Raw genomic sequence first — 15,659 nt, forward strand, 5'->3', positions numbered from 1 at the left:
AGACGATTTCTGAGTCTTTCTCTTCTAGTTCCTTCTTTCTCGTCAGTTCCTTTTCGAGCATTTTATTAGCTATCAAACATGAGAGCCCTTTTTCAAATATAAACCCATGTCTCGATGGGAACTTTCGACAGAAAAAAGTAATATGAAGCTGTCTCTAGTCTTTCTTTTATTCGTGGCATTTGCCAAATCTGCGGATACAGCACCTGTGGTGAGTTCAAAGTCTTCACAGGATGCTCTTCTAATTGAGTTTTCCAGGATTTCAATAAAATTTTTGTAACTTTCGTCGAAGAACTGATGGACGCAATAAACCAGCTTATTCTTGAGCAGATGGGAGCAATTAGGGTGAGCTTTTGAAGGGATGTGCTCTCGAAATTCAAAAATTTCCAGCCATCGACAACTCCTCTTCAGTCTATTCCGCCAATAACTGCGACCGATGCTCCCACGGTAAGTTCAAAGAAAAAGGTGAAAGTAACGTGGTACACGAATTTCAGACAGCTGACACTACAGCAGAGCCTACCAAAGCCCATGAGACCACTGTAGCCCAGGAAGCTACTTCCGAGGGTGCTGAGACTCATGAGACTACTGTAGGACAAGATACTACTGTAAGAAGTGGCGAATCGCAGGAGACTACTGTATCTCAGGGGACTACTGTATCACAGGAGAATACTGTATCGCAGGAGACTACTGTATCGCAAGATACTACTGTATCTCAGGAGACTACTGTATCACAGGATACAACTGTATCACAGGATACTACTGTATCACAGGAGAGTACTGTATCGCAGGAGACTACTGTATCGCAAGATACTACTGTATCGCAGGAGACTTCTGTATCGCACGAGACTAATGTATCACCGGACACAACTGTATCACAGGAAAGTACTGTATCGCAGGATACTACGGTATCGCAGGAGACTACTCTATCGCAGGAGACTACTGTATCACAGGAGACTACTGTATCACAGGATACTACTGTATCACAGGAGACTACGGCATCACAGGATACAACTGTATCACAGGATACTACTGTATCACAGGATACTACTGTAGTGCCGCAGGAGACTACTGTAGAAGCAACCAAAGCTTCTGAAGCTACTGAAGAGAACGGGACTACTGCTGTGACTCCTGGAGAATCGGTGAGCTGTAGATTTAGAACTGAGAGTGAAGATGATGATAAGTTCATTCCAGGACCCTTGCGACACTACGGAAGCACCTACTGGAGGATCAACAGTGGGAGAATCGGTGAGCTGGAACTTCCGAAAACAAATCCACAGTATTAACCCGTTTGTTGTTGCAGGAGCCTTGTGATACTACGGAGGCATCAGAACCAACTGGTCATACGGTAAGTCTAAGTAAAATTTTTTTTTGCAAAAAAAACTTCTGAGCTTGCAGGACCAGGCGGAAACAGTAACCGATCCAGCGTCCCAGGCGACGGTACACTTTCTTTTATATAAATACTAAAAGTTTCGATAGTTTTTCAGGCTTCTGCTACGATTATTGGTGGTGTAGATCAGACTGTAAGTTTCCTGTAAAAAGTATCTTCCAAACTCTAGTTTTCTTATAGGGTAGCACTAATTTGGAAGCCACAACGGAGCAGGTTTGTATGCGAAAAATTCAGAACCGAACTTTTTTTTCTCGATAATTCTAGATCTGCAAACATCCGACAAAAGACAGCGAGGAAGAGAAGACTGATGAAAACAAAGACGAAAAGACGGTAAGGATTAGGATTTCGACTATAACTTCATTAAAAAATATTATATATTTTTTCAAGACAAGAGCGGGGACAAACGTGCACCGGCCAGAAAGAGAAGATATATTAAAGTGAGAGGAGGGAGACATTTCTAAATTCTAATTTCCTGTCCTTTGTCCATTTCAAATGAAACGTGTTCTTGTTCTTGGAATGATTCACATGATAAATAGTTGAAGTGCAGGCAATATTTGTGTAATTTCAGGAAGAAGATGGTCAAGCCGTGTTGGAATCAGGGACGGTAGCGATGGGGGCTTCCACAGCAACGGTGAGGAGTTTATAGAAGCTAGAGATCCTTGGACGGGAGTACTGTAATACTACTGTTGTCGGGGATGGTACTGTAGTATTACTGTAGCTATAGTGAAAGTCATCCTTCAAGAAATAATAATCTGGGTTACTGTAGTTCTCACAGTTTTTGAGAAATTTTTTGGAATCCTTAAATCTTGTGGTACCTTACGGAAATCCTCAATTTTGTGTTGCCTCCTGTAGAACTGTCATTTTTCAGGTTGCCATTATACAATCGGAACCTTCAACCTCTTCAAGTTCAAGTCCTTCTAGCTCCCGTCCTGAGGATGGAGCAACAGTTGGCAACACATTCACTCAAAGTTCAGCTGTATCAGAATCCCAAAGCACCTCTGAACGCACATCTAGATCAGTGTCTCCTGATTCTACACCAGTCAGAGTAACTACAGTAAGTCGCCACGTCACCAACTACTACAGTATCCATAACTCCACCAACTTCCACAGTAGGTGTCCTCACTACCGTAGCCACGTCCCAAACTATTCTATCCACAATTGCGTCGACTACCGTATCACCAACGGCATCAATAGCTACAGTAACCTCAGGAGCTCCAACTTCAACGTTCTCGTCAGGTCTCACGTCTTCTGCATCAAGTGGGTCACAAGTAACTACGAACTATCCTACTGTGACCCCGTCAACTCCTGCAGTTGCCACGTCATCACCTCCTACTACTACCGGACCAACTCTAGGAGAATCAACTATCACATTGGTAAACTAATATTTGGAGGCCGCTTTCTGATAACAAAATTTTCAGTCGACACTTCTTTCAACAGTGCCAACATCTCAAGACATATCGGGTGTGAGCACGGCTCCTACTACAAAAGCCACATTGGTAAGTCTTCCATTTTTGAGCAAACTCCTGCCACAACAACCTTTTTACTTTTAGCCGCCCATAACCTATCCGCCTGCTCCAACTACTACCACCATCAATTTGGTATAAACTTGATCCCTGAAGTTTAAAAATTGCTGTTAATTTCAGGCTCCTATCACCTACCCACCTATTCTCACTACTACGATTAGCCTGGTGAGTGCCCTTCTGATATTGAACTTTTATTTTATGAAACTTTTTTGGATTTCAGGAGCCAATTTTCGAACAAGTACCAGTCAACTTGCCACCGGTAACATTTTTTTATAATATTTCAAGTAAAATCCAAAAAAAAACATGTTTTGTTTCAGATTTTCAGCCAAAATCCTGCTGTACCTAGCAACGAGGAAAAGGTAGAGTTTTTTGTTGAGCAAGACCAGCCCGTATCACATTGTAAAATATAAAAAAAAATTCAGAATCCACTTTCTCCAATTTTCAATGACGTTCCATCAGCTTATCAACCATTAATTTGGTGAAAACGCAAAATTTGAAATTAGTGGCAATTGAGATCGGTAATTAATAGAGTATGAACAAATTCGTAAATGTTACTAATTTTTGAATATTTTTGAACCTGAATAATAAAGCCTGTTCAAATTGTAAAAATTTGTAGCTTTAAATGTTTTGCTTTTATTAAATCACTACATATGAGGTATTCAGGAACAGGTACAGTTCCCCTCACTTTTTTGCGCTCCATTGACAATCGCCCGCCGGACAACGCGTGGGAAAATCGTGTACTCCACACGGACAAATACATTTAGTTTTACAACTAAAACCGAGCCGCGACGCGACACGCAACGCGCCGTAAATCTACCCCAGATATGGCCGAGCCAAAATGGCCTAGTTCGGCCTAAATTCTACCATTTTAATTTATGAGGGAAGCCAGAACCCCGTGTCCCGTTTGAATTGCATATTTTCCCCCTTTTATTCAAACAGGTGAACTTTACTGCAAAACTTTCGATATTCCATTACACTATCATTTCATGATTTCCAACGCAACTGTTATGTTTATCATGAAACACACGCATCACTTTTATGGCTCTTCAACAAAATGTCTTACCTGTTTTATGATTACATAATACCGGAAGGAGAGAAAAACTGTGTCGCCGAGAGTCGTAAAAGTGTCGCAAATCCTGTTTGGGGCGTTAGTCATATTGTGGTCATAGAATACATAGGGTAACTGCTGTTCTTTTTGTAAGAGCGGCCGACACCTCGCGGGTCCTAGTTTTGAAAATTTTGGAAATTTTCGTAACCGTGATTAACTGGAGCACTGTAACACTAAACAAAAACACGGATATCTGGCTTCCCTCGTACATTGAAATGGAAGAGTTTGCCGAACTAGGCCATTTTGGTTCGGCCATAATTGGGGTAGATTTACGGCGCGTTGCGTGTCGCGTCGCGGCTCGATTTTAGTTGTGGAGTACACGACTTTCCCACGCGTTGTCCGGCGGGCGATTGTCAATGGAGCGCGAAAAATGCAAAGGAGGAAGACCAGAGCCCCGTGAAAAAAAGTAAAAATATTTTGCTTTGAATTTCATTACAGTATACATTCAATTATAACCGATTTCAAATGGAATTATGTCTGTAACTTATGTAATTAATTCCATTATTCACAATATGTAGACGTATCACACGCGGCAACTTCACAAACATATCTCTCGGACACCGTATACTGGTTGACATTCTGCCATCCCACTCTGAAAGCACTGCTGGATTGCTGATTGAGGACGGCGGTGGTCGTAGATGATTGTGTAGGGAATCCTGGATTCCATAGGCTATCGTTAAGCTGGAACTGATACAGGGATAAGAACTTTGGCAGATTATGGGAAGGGACTTACCGGCACCAACGCGTGACCCACAGGTTGTTGCCACGCATATCCTCCATTCACATAGCTCAGTCCGATGTGATACACATAGGGCTCGGGGAATGAAGTGTCGTTGCGGACAAGTTATGAAAAAAAAACAATTGATGCACCTCGAACCTTTAAAAAAATCTAATTTAACTTACTGAAAACATAGTCATGCTTCTTCTGATCATACTCGGTGACCATGTACCCCGTCTGGATCATATTCTGACACGCAAACTTTGCTGGGGTCCAGCCAGCTGTCAGAGCCACCGGGCGCAGGCAAACTCCGAATTTTGAAGAATGAGGGTCCTCGAATGTTTCTCGGTATTGAGTCCAAAGGTTTGAGCAGTAGCAGTTGGCTGAAAAAATTAGCTAACGATAACTTTTGGAAAAAAACTTTTGGAATTTTCAGTCTTACTCTGAATCATTGCAGTTTGAATTTCCTTAACCAGATTTTCATCTTCATTCGTAAAATTGAAACCCGGCGTCGCAATTTCTCCAATCAGCTTGATCATCTCTTCATCTCCAGTCTGATCAAAAGCGACAGTTGCGATGCTAACACCAGACGCCTTAAGCCGTTCAGCGATAGGCCTAGGATCCTCTTCACCTTCATCATTATAAGCGGATGCATAGACAATCACCATTTGCTTGTAGTTTTTGCGAGTGTTGTTCTTGCGACCAGCGGCCAGGAGTTGCTCAGCTGCTCCGATTCCTCTGGAAATCATGGGACTTGGAATGGTTTAAAGGTATGAAAAACTCACTTCGCTAGGAAAACATCTTCTGAAGTGCTCAGGTCATTCGGAAGAATTTGAAATACCGTGCTGAAAAGATCATCTGGCGACTGGAAGCGATTTAGATCGGCTTGCTGAAAACACTTGGTTAAAACTTAAGTTAGGTTCTGTTATGATGCTACAGACTTGCTCCATTTAAGTCCGAGCTCACACTATTGCACGTGATGTCAGGCTGTCCCATCACGGGTTGATCTTCAAAAAATGCGGGATGTTTTCCCAGGAAAATGCGACGTCAGCAAGCTGTGAAATCAGTTCTAAAGTCTGCGTCTAAAGTCCCGCATTTATGGTAGATCAACCCGAAATGGTACACTCTGGCATCACGTGATGAGCGAGGAACGGTGCTCCATCGCACACCTCACGTGGTGTCAGAGTGTCTCATTTCGGCTCGATCTACATAGATCTACAAAAAAAGCGGGAGAAGAGACGCATAGTTTTCAACTGATATCGCATGGTTAAGAACTTGCTGACGTCACTTTTTTTGGGCAAAAAATTCCCGCATTTTTTGTAGATCAAAACGTAATGGGACAGCCTGACATCACGTGCTGGTATAGGCAGGCAAAGGCCCCCAAGCCCAGGTAACATTTGCGATTCCCGCTCTTACAATTGTTGCCTCAGTGTTGTAGGTAACCAATCCAACTCGGGTTGTCCTTTTATCGATATAATTCGTCCCAATCCTCGTGCCAGCGCCAAACACTGTCACAATTTGGGCAGCCACCTGATAACAATTTCGTAATTGATTTCAGAGAGAAAACAAACCTCTGTAAGCCCCTCTTGTGTCATCGGAGCCGAGTTGTCGACTACAACGACTACGTCCAACCAGAGATTCGCCAGGTCATGACCGCAGTTTCTATCCGTGGGAGGCACCTGGCCGTAGGTGACGGAGAGCAGAAAAAGTAGAAGAAGCCCAATAAGCATCTGAAGATGAACTTTACTTAATTGATGTCACAAACAAAAATCAATTAAAAAACTACTTTGAAAATGAATGACAAATTCAGTAATGATAAGAAGCCCGCAAACGTCATTTACTAACATAAGATTGTTATAATTAATCAAAAGGTGCTGGTGACATTTTGGTAGACGATAAGTTGCGCTAAAGGCCAAATCTAATTAAAGTTCAAGTTCAAATTATAAACAAACATTCTAAAAATTTTCAGTTAAGTCGATTAGTTGGGTGGGGTTGTTTAAACTTTTCAACACGAAATTTCAATTAACAACACCCATCAGTCCTTCCTGCTATCTTTAATTCTAAAAAATTTAATAGCCATCGGTTTTGAAATGTATGCTGCACCTCCTGGTGATAAGGTGTTATCAGTGATGGGGGAGCATACGAAAATTGTCTTAAAATACGCCCCCTCCCAAGCAGTTCTCATCATTTTCTCATCGTTAGTTGGCTTCTTTTCAAGTTTTTAAACAAATTCAATTTAATATTATTATTAGTATTATTATGTTTTCAGCCATGTTCAAACTGGTGAGCTTGGCACTGACCCTTGTGGCTCTTGCCTCCGCACAAGATAGCACTACATCATGGCAAACAGGAGCAACACAAGGACCAACACCATCAACACCACCACCAACTCCAGGGGGCTCAAATGTCGACCGTGAATGCGGTGGAGACTTGACCAACCTTTGGCTTGATGTTGTCGTCGTCGTCGACAACTCCAAGGGTATGACCAATGAAGGAATCACCGAAATCGCCGCCAACATCGTCACCGTCTTCGGAAACGGAACCAGAATCGGAAACCAGTACTCCGACCCAAGATCCACCAGACTCGGACTTGTCACCTATAACGGAAGATCCACTATCGTCGCTGACTTGAACCTCCTTCAATCGATCGACGACCTCTACCAATCGGTTTTCTCTACTCTCAACCAGGTCAGCAACTCCGACGACTCTTTCCTGGCTAAAGGAATCGGTGCCGCAGAGAATGTGCTCCAATCCGGAAGAACCAATGGAGTTCGATCGAACTACAAGAGACTCGTCGTTGTCTACGCTTCAGCTTACAAGTAAGAACTTACGTAGAATACTTTCTTTCTTGTCTGTTAAAATTCATCTATTTCGTCTTGAGAGGGTTTTGATGCGATTACTAGAACTTTGAACAAATACGCATGGTCGAATCGGATTATAAATTAACCTATGCTCTTACCTTACTAAGCTTAGGCTTACAGCTTAGGTTAAATTTAAGCTTACATCAATTCCAACCAAAACGTCGTACTTCTGTTGGATCCTTCAACTCTGCGGAAACTTCGGTAAAGGGAGCATTTAGGAATTTCTGAAGATCAGACAAAAATAGAGAGCACCCAAATATTTAAAGTAATTACACACTCCTACGTTTCAGGGGAGAAGGCGAGCTCGACCCCATTCCAGTCGCCGATCGTCTCAAGTCCTCCGGAGTCGTTGTCTCCACCGTTGCCTTCGACCAGGACGGAGATGAGGCTCTTCTCGCCGGACTCACCAACATCGCCTCGCCAAACTACGCTTTCACCTCCAAGGACTTGAACTTGGTTGGAGAACTTCAAGGAGCTGCTCTTCAAAGTAAGATCCTTAGTTGTTCTACCAATACATAAAATTTCAAAATTACAGCCAACTGCTTCTGCCCGAACTTGTGGACCCAATACAAGTCGAACTTCGACGACGAGAACTCTTACAAATACGGAGTGTGCATCCGCCCCGCCACCATCTCCTCATCCTGGACCGCTGCCAAGTTCGCGTGCCAGAACCTCGCCAAGAACGGATTCCTCGCCGCCGAGTACGACGGACAGAAGCACAACTTCCTCTTCAGAGTCGCCCAGAACAACACCGCCTTCCAAGCTCCATACATCTATCACATCGGATTGAGTTATGTGAACGGAGGATGGAATTGGCAGCAACCAGCTGGATACCCACTCAAGCCAGTAAGTTTTGCCGTTGTCACGTAATGATGTAAGATGATGATAGTCGTATTGAACCTTGAAAAAGATCAAATCACTAGAAGTGATAACGAAAAATTGAACATTGTTCGGATGATAAGCCTAATCAATTTTCAGATGAGCGGCTACTCCAAATGGAACCCATCCTATCCAAAGTCCTTCACCAGCAACATCGGAGTCGTTGAGCAGCAATTCAGCTCGGATCTCACTGTTGGATGGCAGAACATCAACGCATACAGTGTTGCTGAGTACTACATGTGCGAAGTCGCTTCCTGTGATACCGACAAGTATTGTTAATTTAGCTACACTAATTTTTTTTGTAAGGTTCCTGTTGCGGTATAAAGGCTTTAATGATGAATTTTTTTTTTAATTTGCTTTCACATTAAAATAATTTGTCGAATGGAAAAAATCAAGAAATATAATACTGTTTAAATAATTTCTGAAGTGTAGTAAAACTTATATTGTAGATTCATCCCCTCACAGTTGTGTTGTCCGCAAATCAAACTACAAAATACAAAGAAGACAGACTGAAAGTTGTGTTCAAGTTTCAATAGTTTACCGAACTAGGCCATTTTGGCTCGGACATATCTGGGGTAGATTTACGGCGCGTCGCGGCTCGGTTTTAGTTGTAAAGCTGAATGCATTTGTCCGTGTAGAGTACACGACTATCCCACCCGTTGTCCGGCTTGTCAATGGAGCGAGAAAAATGTAATGAGGAAGGCCAGAACCCCGTTAAAAAATCAACATTTTCTCAAAAATATAAATGTTAAAAGCTCTTAACCTTTCACTTTCACCTACCCAAAACTAAAATTAATTACAAATTCGATTGCATCGAAAATCACTAAATTTCGTTATCATTGAGCAAATAATGTGTGCACACCCGTGTGGAAATGCTAATCCCTCGAAAAAAAAAACTCATAAAAGATTATTTTCAGAATATCATCATTTCCTTACTTTTCCACATTCAAGTTTACTTTTTTCCATATTGTTCAGGCAGGTAGGCATGTTTTGGTTTCTCATGAAAAACAGGCACGCACACATGCCTATTTATCTGCCTGCATGCCTGCTTTTTGTCAATTTTCTGTTGTTTGGCGTTTTTTTGAAAATTGGTTTTCAAACTTACTGCAATTATTTTGAATGCATTTTTACAGTTTTTCGGTATATGAAGCTGAAGCTATGAAGCTCCAAAATTTCCAGCAATGTTACTAAACCTACTTGCCATTTTCACTGCTTTTGCAACAACCCAAGCTTCAACTGATCGCAACTGTGGAAGTAACTGGAATAACCTTTGGCTAGACATCGTTATAGTCGTGGATAACTCGAAAGGCATGACAAACGAAGGAATCACAGAAGTTGCAGCCAATATTGCGACCACATTTGCAAGTGGCCCAAGAATTGGAACGGACTATTCTGATCCAAGATCTACCAGGCTTAGCATACTCACTTATAATAGTGAGGCTACAGTTGTCGCTGACTTGAATCAGTTTCAGTCGGCCGATGACGTCTATCAGACGCTTTTCTCGTTTCTCAATGAGGTCAGTGACTCTGATGATTCGTTCCTGGCGAAAGGGCTTGGGATGGCTGAGAGTGTTCTTTACAATGGAAGGATGAATGGAGTTAGAGAGAATTATAATCGATTGGTTGTGGTTTATGCTTCAGCTTACAGGTAGAAGCTTAGATTTGTTTTTTGAAAGTTAAACTAAAATTAGTTTATATACAATTTCTTGCCAATATTTGGAAAAGAAAAACTCATAAACGTTTCAAACGGTATGTAGTTTGAATCAGGGTTTGCAGTTCGGCAAATCGGCAACTTGCCGGTTTGCCGGAACTTTTCCATTCCGGCAATCTGCATGTTTTCAAATTGCCGGAAAATATATCATTATCATTTTCAGCAAATTTTTTTGTTCACAAATTCGATAAATTGGCAAATTGCCGGAAGTTTGCCGGAAATGTTTAGAGCGATTTTTTTTAAGATGAAAACACATAAAACTCTGCCTTTTTGAAATTTTACCCCGTTTTCTTAATATATTTTTATAGAATTTGCATTCTACTCAAAATAGATGTAGAAACATTCATAGGATACGTACATTTTTGCCGATTAAAATTGAAATTCTGAAATTTCCAAAAAAAAAATGTGCAAGACCACAATTTGCCCGAAATTTTTATTCCGGAAATTTGCCGATTTGCCGGAAATTCGCTGATTTGCCGGAAATATTTATTCCGGAAATTTGCCGATTTGCCGGAAATTTGCTGATTTGCGATTTTCCGGAAATTTGCTGAAAATTTGCCGATTTGCCGGAAATTTTTATTCCGGTAAATTTGCCGATTCGCAGGAAATTTTCATTCCGAAAGTTTGCCGGTTTGACAAAAATTCCAACTCCGGCAATTTGATCCGATTTGCCGGAAAAGTCGTTTGCCGAAAAAAAAAGTTTTTCCAGAGAAGATGGAGAAGACCCCCTAAACATTGCAAAACGTCTGAGATCATCTGGAGTAGCGATCGCAACCGTCGCTTTTGACCCAGATGGAGATGGGCTCCTACTGAGCAAGCTCTCAAAAATCGCATCACCAAATATGTCATTCAAGTCTAGAGATCCCAATTTGGTCGGCAAAATTCAGGCAGCCGCTCTTCAGAGTACGTTTTCTCTTTCTTAGTGGTGGAATTTTACAAAAAATTTAAAATGGTTTGATTTCAGCAAACTGTTTCTGTCCAAGAACTTGGATTCAATACAGGCCAAGCTATGACGACGAGAAGTCTTATAAATTTGGAATTTGCATCCGAGCCGAAACTATAACTGCATCATGGGCAAGTGCAAAGATCGCTTGCCAGAATAGCATTAAATATGGTTACCTTGTAACCGAGTTTGATGATCGGAAGCATGATTTTTTGTTCAGTGAGTCATTCATACAAGTTTTCCAGTGCCAAAGACTTTGCACAATATTTAGAATTCCAGGAATAGCTCTGAACAATGCTGAATTCACTGAACCTTACGCTTATCACACCGGGTTGAGCTATGTCAACGGAGCATGGAGATGGCAGCAGCCAGAAGGACACCCACTCATTTTGGTATAACAGCTTTAGCTTTATTTTTCCTCTCTGTCTGGCAACTCAATATACTGTAATTCCAGCAAAATGGAAGTTACTCGCATTGGAATCCAACATATCCGAACACCCCATTCACCAACACCGTTGTCGTTAATCATCAGCATAACTCGAATCTAGACGTCGGATGGCAAAACATCAATGGATACCGAGAAAATGAGAATTATATGTGTGAAGTTGCATCATGTGATACTGATAAATATTGTGATTGAATTTATTGTACATATATGTATGTATTTTGAATTAGTTTGCTTATCGAAGTTTACCAATTTTCAGAAAATCGTACTTAGGTAGTATAGAGTATCGAAATCTGAGACTTTGCTGTTTTGGAGCCAAAATTACCCAAAAAACCGAATTTCGTATTGAAACGTTTTGAAAATTTCTTTTAAAAAAGTTATGGCGGTTCAAAGTTCTAGAAAAAAGGATTATTTTCAGCTAAAATAACATTGTTTGGAACTTAATTTTTGATTCAATTGTCACTCTTTAATAGATATTGTGGTCTTTTACTAGGAGTTTATTCGTTGATTTAAGTCCTTTTTCGGCCAGTGGGGCACAAACAAAAATTACATTTTTGTGTCTCACAGACCTTGAATGTACTCAAATCAACGAATAAACTCCTAATAAAAGAACATAATATTTATTAAACAGTTTAAATTAAATATGCTGTGACACCGAGAAGTTGACAAAAATTTTGATTTTACAATTAGCTAAAAAACTAGCCTTTTTTTCATAATTTTGAACCTCCATAACTTTTTTTTTCGAGGAATTTTCGAAACGTCTCATTACGAAATTCGGTAGTTTTGGGTCATTTTGGGTCTAAAAAAACAAAGTCTCAAATTTCGGTACTCCACCTTTAATGGTGTTCGGGACCTCAATATGTGCCTATTTTGTATAAAATCCCACTAATGTTTCGTAAAACAATATCCGAATCAATGCCGACACAGAAATATTTTTCTTCATAACTATAGGGAATATACATAACAGTTAATTTGAAGACACATGCCTTTTAATTTATCAGAAAGTCGAACCACACAATGATGTCAAACTAATACTCATTATCAAATGTCAATAATGAGACTGATTGCATTGCAAAAAAGTTTAAAAGACGATCGAAACTGCTTCTTCATTTTTCAGCAGCGCCATGTGGAAAGTGCTTGTGTTGCTCTGTCTGGGTAAGATTTTCTAAGGACTGTTTTTTACGGGTCAATATACTTTCAGCAGCATCGCCAACTCTATCCGTCAGTGACAGACGATGCGGCACGAACGCCAACAAACTTTGGCTGGATGTGGTATTTGTCATTGACAACTGCAAAATAGGAAGTATGAACCTTGTCTATCAGACGATTTCCAGTCTGTTCAGCAAGCAACTGCAAATTGGAACTGGGTATGATGACCCGAGAAGTACCCGAGTCGGATTTATCACCTATAACTGGAATGCGACTGATGTGAGTTTCAAGTTATAGTTAATGTACGAGTGAGACACTAAAAATGAAATGTTTCAGGTCGCAGACTTCTACAAACTTCAATCTTGGGCCGACTTGAACAGTCAGATTCAGCGCCTCCAATACACTCCACAATCAAGCTCCCCAGCTAGCAGAATGGATACGTAAGTGGTGGCAGAGTTTTGGAATCTAAAAATCTAGGCCATCTGATTTCAGAGGTCTTAACGCCGCAATCGGAATGATTGATGCGACCGCGGGATTTCGTGACAATTACAAGAAAATTGTAATTGTATTTACATCGGTTCATGGATCTTATAAAAGCAATCAACCTCGTGATGTGTCGAAAATTCTTAAAAGCCGCGGGATCCCGGTGGTGACTGTGAATACTGGGTCAAGTTCCGATACTCAGGCGTATCTCAAGCAGATTGCCAGCGACAATATGAGCTTCGCAATTGCCGACGGAAATGTTACCCAAGAGATTTTGAAAGCAATGACGGATAGTAAGTTTGAAAGGTCCAGCTCACGTGGTGCCAAAGTGTCCCATTTTGGTTTGATCTTCGAGAAATGACAGACTTTTCAACTTATTTCGCATGGTTAAGAGTGTGCTGACGTCACATTTTTCTGGAAGGAAAAATTCCCGCATTTATCGTAGATCAAACCGCAACGAGGCAGCCTTACACCACGTAACTTTTCTCCGTTATTCAGCAAACTGCTTCTGCGAACAAGGTTGGGTCCAATACAATTATCCATGGAATAACCTTCAAAATCGCTACGGAACTTGCCTTTACACTGACACAACCGATTATTCCAGTAGAGATGGCGCAAAAAGCAAATGTCGACAATATAGTCCGAAGAGTTATTTGGTGAATGAGTTGGATCAACAGAAGCGGGATTTCAATTTCAGTGAATTTTCGTGACTTTTTTTTTGAAATAATACGGGAACACAAAATTCGGAGAATTCGTATTGCACAACATATTTGACGCGCAAAATATCTCGTAGCAAAAACTACAGTAATCCTTTAAATGAATACTGTAGCGCTTGTGTCGATTTACGCGATTCTGAATTTTCTGTAGTATTTCGTTTTTTCAAAATTATTTTTGGGTTTTTCAAAAAATATTTTTTCGATTAATGAATGATTTCCGATTACCGTAAATCGACACAAGCGCTACAGTAGTTCTTCTAAAGAATTACGGTAGTTTTCGCTACGAGATATTTTGCGCGTCAAATATGTTGCGCAATACACATTCTCAGAATTTCGTGTTCCCCTAATAAATATGAATTTAAGATTTGGTCAATTCCGACTCCACTAAACCGGTCAACGCATTTTACAATGGTCTATTAAATCTCAATGGTAACTGGTATTGGGATCAGCCAAACGATAGATCACCGATTCCGGTACTCACTTCTGTGTATTTTTTTTGCTTGAAAACTATAAACTATATTTCTAGCTCGACCCCAACTCTGGAGCTCCACCAACTCGCAACGCTTGTGTTGCTGATATGAAGTATTCAGATGGAACTGTAAGGCTAACTTTTTTAGAACAAGGGCTTGAGAAAGACTTGGATTTTCAGACCGCGTGGACTCCGGTGAGCTGTGCGAATAACTTCCGATTCATCTGTGAGCAGGTCGCTTGTGATACTGATAATTATTGTGATGGTGTTTGAAAAATTGTGGAGAAAATATAAAGTTATTATTAATCGCATTGCTTTTAAATTTCTGAATATTTAGCACATTGAAAATTAAATTATTAAGGACAATAAATATCATCGAGCCTATACCATTCATTTTTCTGAGATAATGTACTTATCAAAACCAAATAAACCGAGATATAACTTTTCAAAGAAATGTAGTCGTGCGAAATCAGGGGTGGGCGGCAATTGCCGTTCGGCAAATTGGCAACTTGCCTGCTTGCCGATTTGCCGGAAATTTTTAATTCCGGCAATTTGCCTGCTTGCCGATTTGCCGGAAATTTTTAATTCCGGCAATTTGCCTGCTTGCCGATTTGCCGGAAATTTTTAATACCGGTAAGTCGCCGAATTGCCGGTTTGCCGATTTGCCGGAAATTTTCATTTTCGGCAAATTGCCGAATTGCCGATTCGCCGGATATCAGATTTGCTGGAAATATTTAGAGGGATCTTTTTATAAGACAAAAGCATTTAAAACTGTGTCTTTTTGAAATTTAAAATAAAAAAAAATCAATTTTTCCGAAAATTTTCGGCTAATTGCCGTTTTTCCGGCAAATTCGGGAAAGCGGCAATTTGCCGGTTTGCCGCTTTGCCGGAAATTTTTAATTCCGGCAATTTGCCGATTTGCCGATTTGCCGGAAATTTTCTATTCTGGCAATTATAAAGCGATGTCAAAATTTGCCGATATTATTAAAAAATTAGAAAAAATACAAAGTTTTATTTCAAAAAAAATTAGATTGAATCCACTTTGGCAAAAAAAATTTTTTCTATAAATCCAGCAAAACACCTAAAAATGTAGGTGCTCGTAAATTAGTAGAACATTACTTTTCTTTTCTTTTTTTTGTAAAATAGGATATCTATCATACTTTCAAGTACATGAATTCAATTAAAATTTATATGTACTCCAGCAGGAGTACATATTAAAAAAAAAAGATTTTTGTGATCAAACTACCAGAGAACCGCTAATCAGTATTTT

At 40.4% G+C, this 15,659-nt stretch overlaps 5 protein-coding genes and 1 pseudogene across 7 annotated transcripts; 5 read left to right on the forward strand and 1 right to left on the reverse strand.

Moving 5' to 3' along the window:
- Window positions 1–135: 135 nt before the first annotated feature.
- F35C5.3 (Flocculation protein FLO11-like) lies at window positions 136–1,918 on the forward strand. The gene is made up of 11 exons (NM_064338.6): window positions 136–208; window positions 256–342; window positions 388–444; window positions 492–1,136; window positions 1,189–1,242; window positions 1,298–1,342; window positions 1,393–1,434; window positions 1,482–1,517; window positions 1,565–1,597; window positions 1,649–1,714; window positions 1,772–1,918. The coding sequence occupies exons 1-11, from the start codon at window positions 143–145 to the stop codon at window positions 1,823–1,825; spliced, it is 1,185 nt and encodes a 394-aa protein (NP_496739.1). The 5' UTR covers window positions 136–142; the 3' UTR covers window positions 1,826–1,918.
- A 76-nt stretch (window positions 1,919–1,994) lies between these two features.
- On the forward strand, window positions 1,995–3,381 carry F35C5.4 (annotated as a pseudogene). Its single transcript has 9 exons — window positions 1,995–2,015; window positions 2,253–2,438; window positions 2,498–2,757; window positions 2,803–2,880; window positions 2,935–2,982; window positions 3,028–3,072; window positions 3,128–3,166; window positions 3,225–3,266; window positions 3,330–3,381. Coding segments are annotated over exons 1-9 (771 nt in total).
- Window positions 3,382–4,426: 1,045 nt separating this feature from the next.
- Window positions 4,427–6,493, reverse strand: clec-62 (VWFA domain-containing protein; the record flags this gene model as incomplete). Of its 2 annotated transcripts, none has more annotated exons than NM_064341.7 (7): window positions 4,427–4,696; window positions 4,749–4,861; window positions 4,919–5,116; window positions 5,176–5,471; window positions 5,519–5,622; window positions 6,150–6,263; window positions 6,305–6,493. In NM_064341.7, the coding sequence occupies 7 exons, from the start codon at window positions 6,461–6,463 to the stop codon at window positions 4,517–4,519; spliced, it is 1,164 nt and encodes a 387-aa protein (NP_496742.1). In that variant the 3' UTR covers window positions 4,427–4,516. The 2 variants fall into 2 exon arrangements, with proteins under 2 accessions (NP_496742.1, NP_496741.1); NM_064340.9 differs by having other exon boundaries at window positions 4,430–4,702; window positions 6,305–6,463.
- Window positions 6,494–7,002: 509 nt separating this feature from the next.
- On the forward strand, window positions 7,003–8,811 carry clec-63 (C-type LECtin). Its single transcript, NM_064342.7, has 4 exons — window positions 7,003–7,552; window positions 7,885–8,081; window positions 8,130–8,440; window positions 8,573–8,811. Exons 1-4 carry the CDS (start codon window positions 7,005–7,007, stop codon window positions 8,750–8,752), a joined length of 1,236 nt encoding a protein of 411 aa, NP_496743.1. The 5' UTR covers window positions 7,003–7,004; the 3' UTR covers window positions 8,753–8,811.
- Window positions 8,812–9,606: 795 nt separating this feature from the next.
- Window positions 9,607–11,804, forward strand: clec-64 (VWFA domain-containing protein). Its single transcript, NM_064343.3, has 5 exons — window positions 9,607–10,121; window positions 10,894–11,087; window positions 11,149–11,346; window positions 11,407–11,519; window positions 11,582–11,804. The coding sequence occupies exons 1-5, from the start codon at window positions 9,655–9,657 to the stop codon at window positions 11,765–11,767; spliced, it is 1,158 nt and encodes a 385-aa protein (NP_496744.1). The 5' UTR covers window positions 9,607–9,654; the 3' UTR covers window positions 11,768–11,804.
- An 885-nt stretch (window positions 11,805–12,689) lies between these two features.
- Window positions 12,690–14,701, forward strand: clec-65 (C-type lectin domain-containing protein). Its single transcript, NM_064344.7, has 8 exons — window positions 12,690–12,727; window positions 12,774–13,000; window positions 13,058–13,161; window positions 13,214–13,497; window positions 13,703–13,900; window positions 14,284–14,393; window positions 14,447–14,518; window positions 14,570–14,701. The coding sequence occupies exons 1-8, from the start codon at window positions 12,697–12,699 to the stop codon at window positions 14,660–14,662; spliced, it is 1,119 nt and encodes a 372-aa protein (NP_496745.1). The 5' UTR covers window positions 12,690–12,696; the 3' UTR covers window positions 14,663–14,701.
- Window positions 14,702–15,659: the final 958 nt, after the last annotated feature.

This window comes from Caenorhabditis elegans, chromosome II (assembly GCF_000002985.6).
Source record: "Caenorhabditis elegans chromosome II".
Lineage (NCBI taxonomy): Eukaryota > Metazoa > Nematoda > Chromadorea > Rhabditida > Rhabditidae > Caenorhabditis > Caenorhabditis elegans.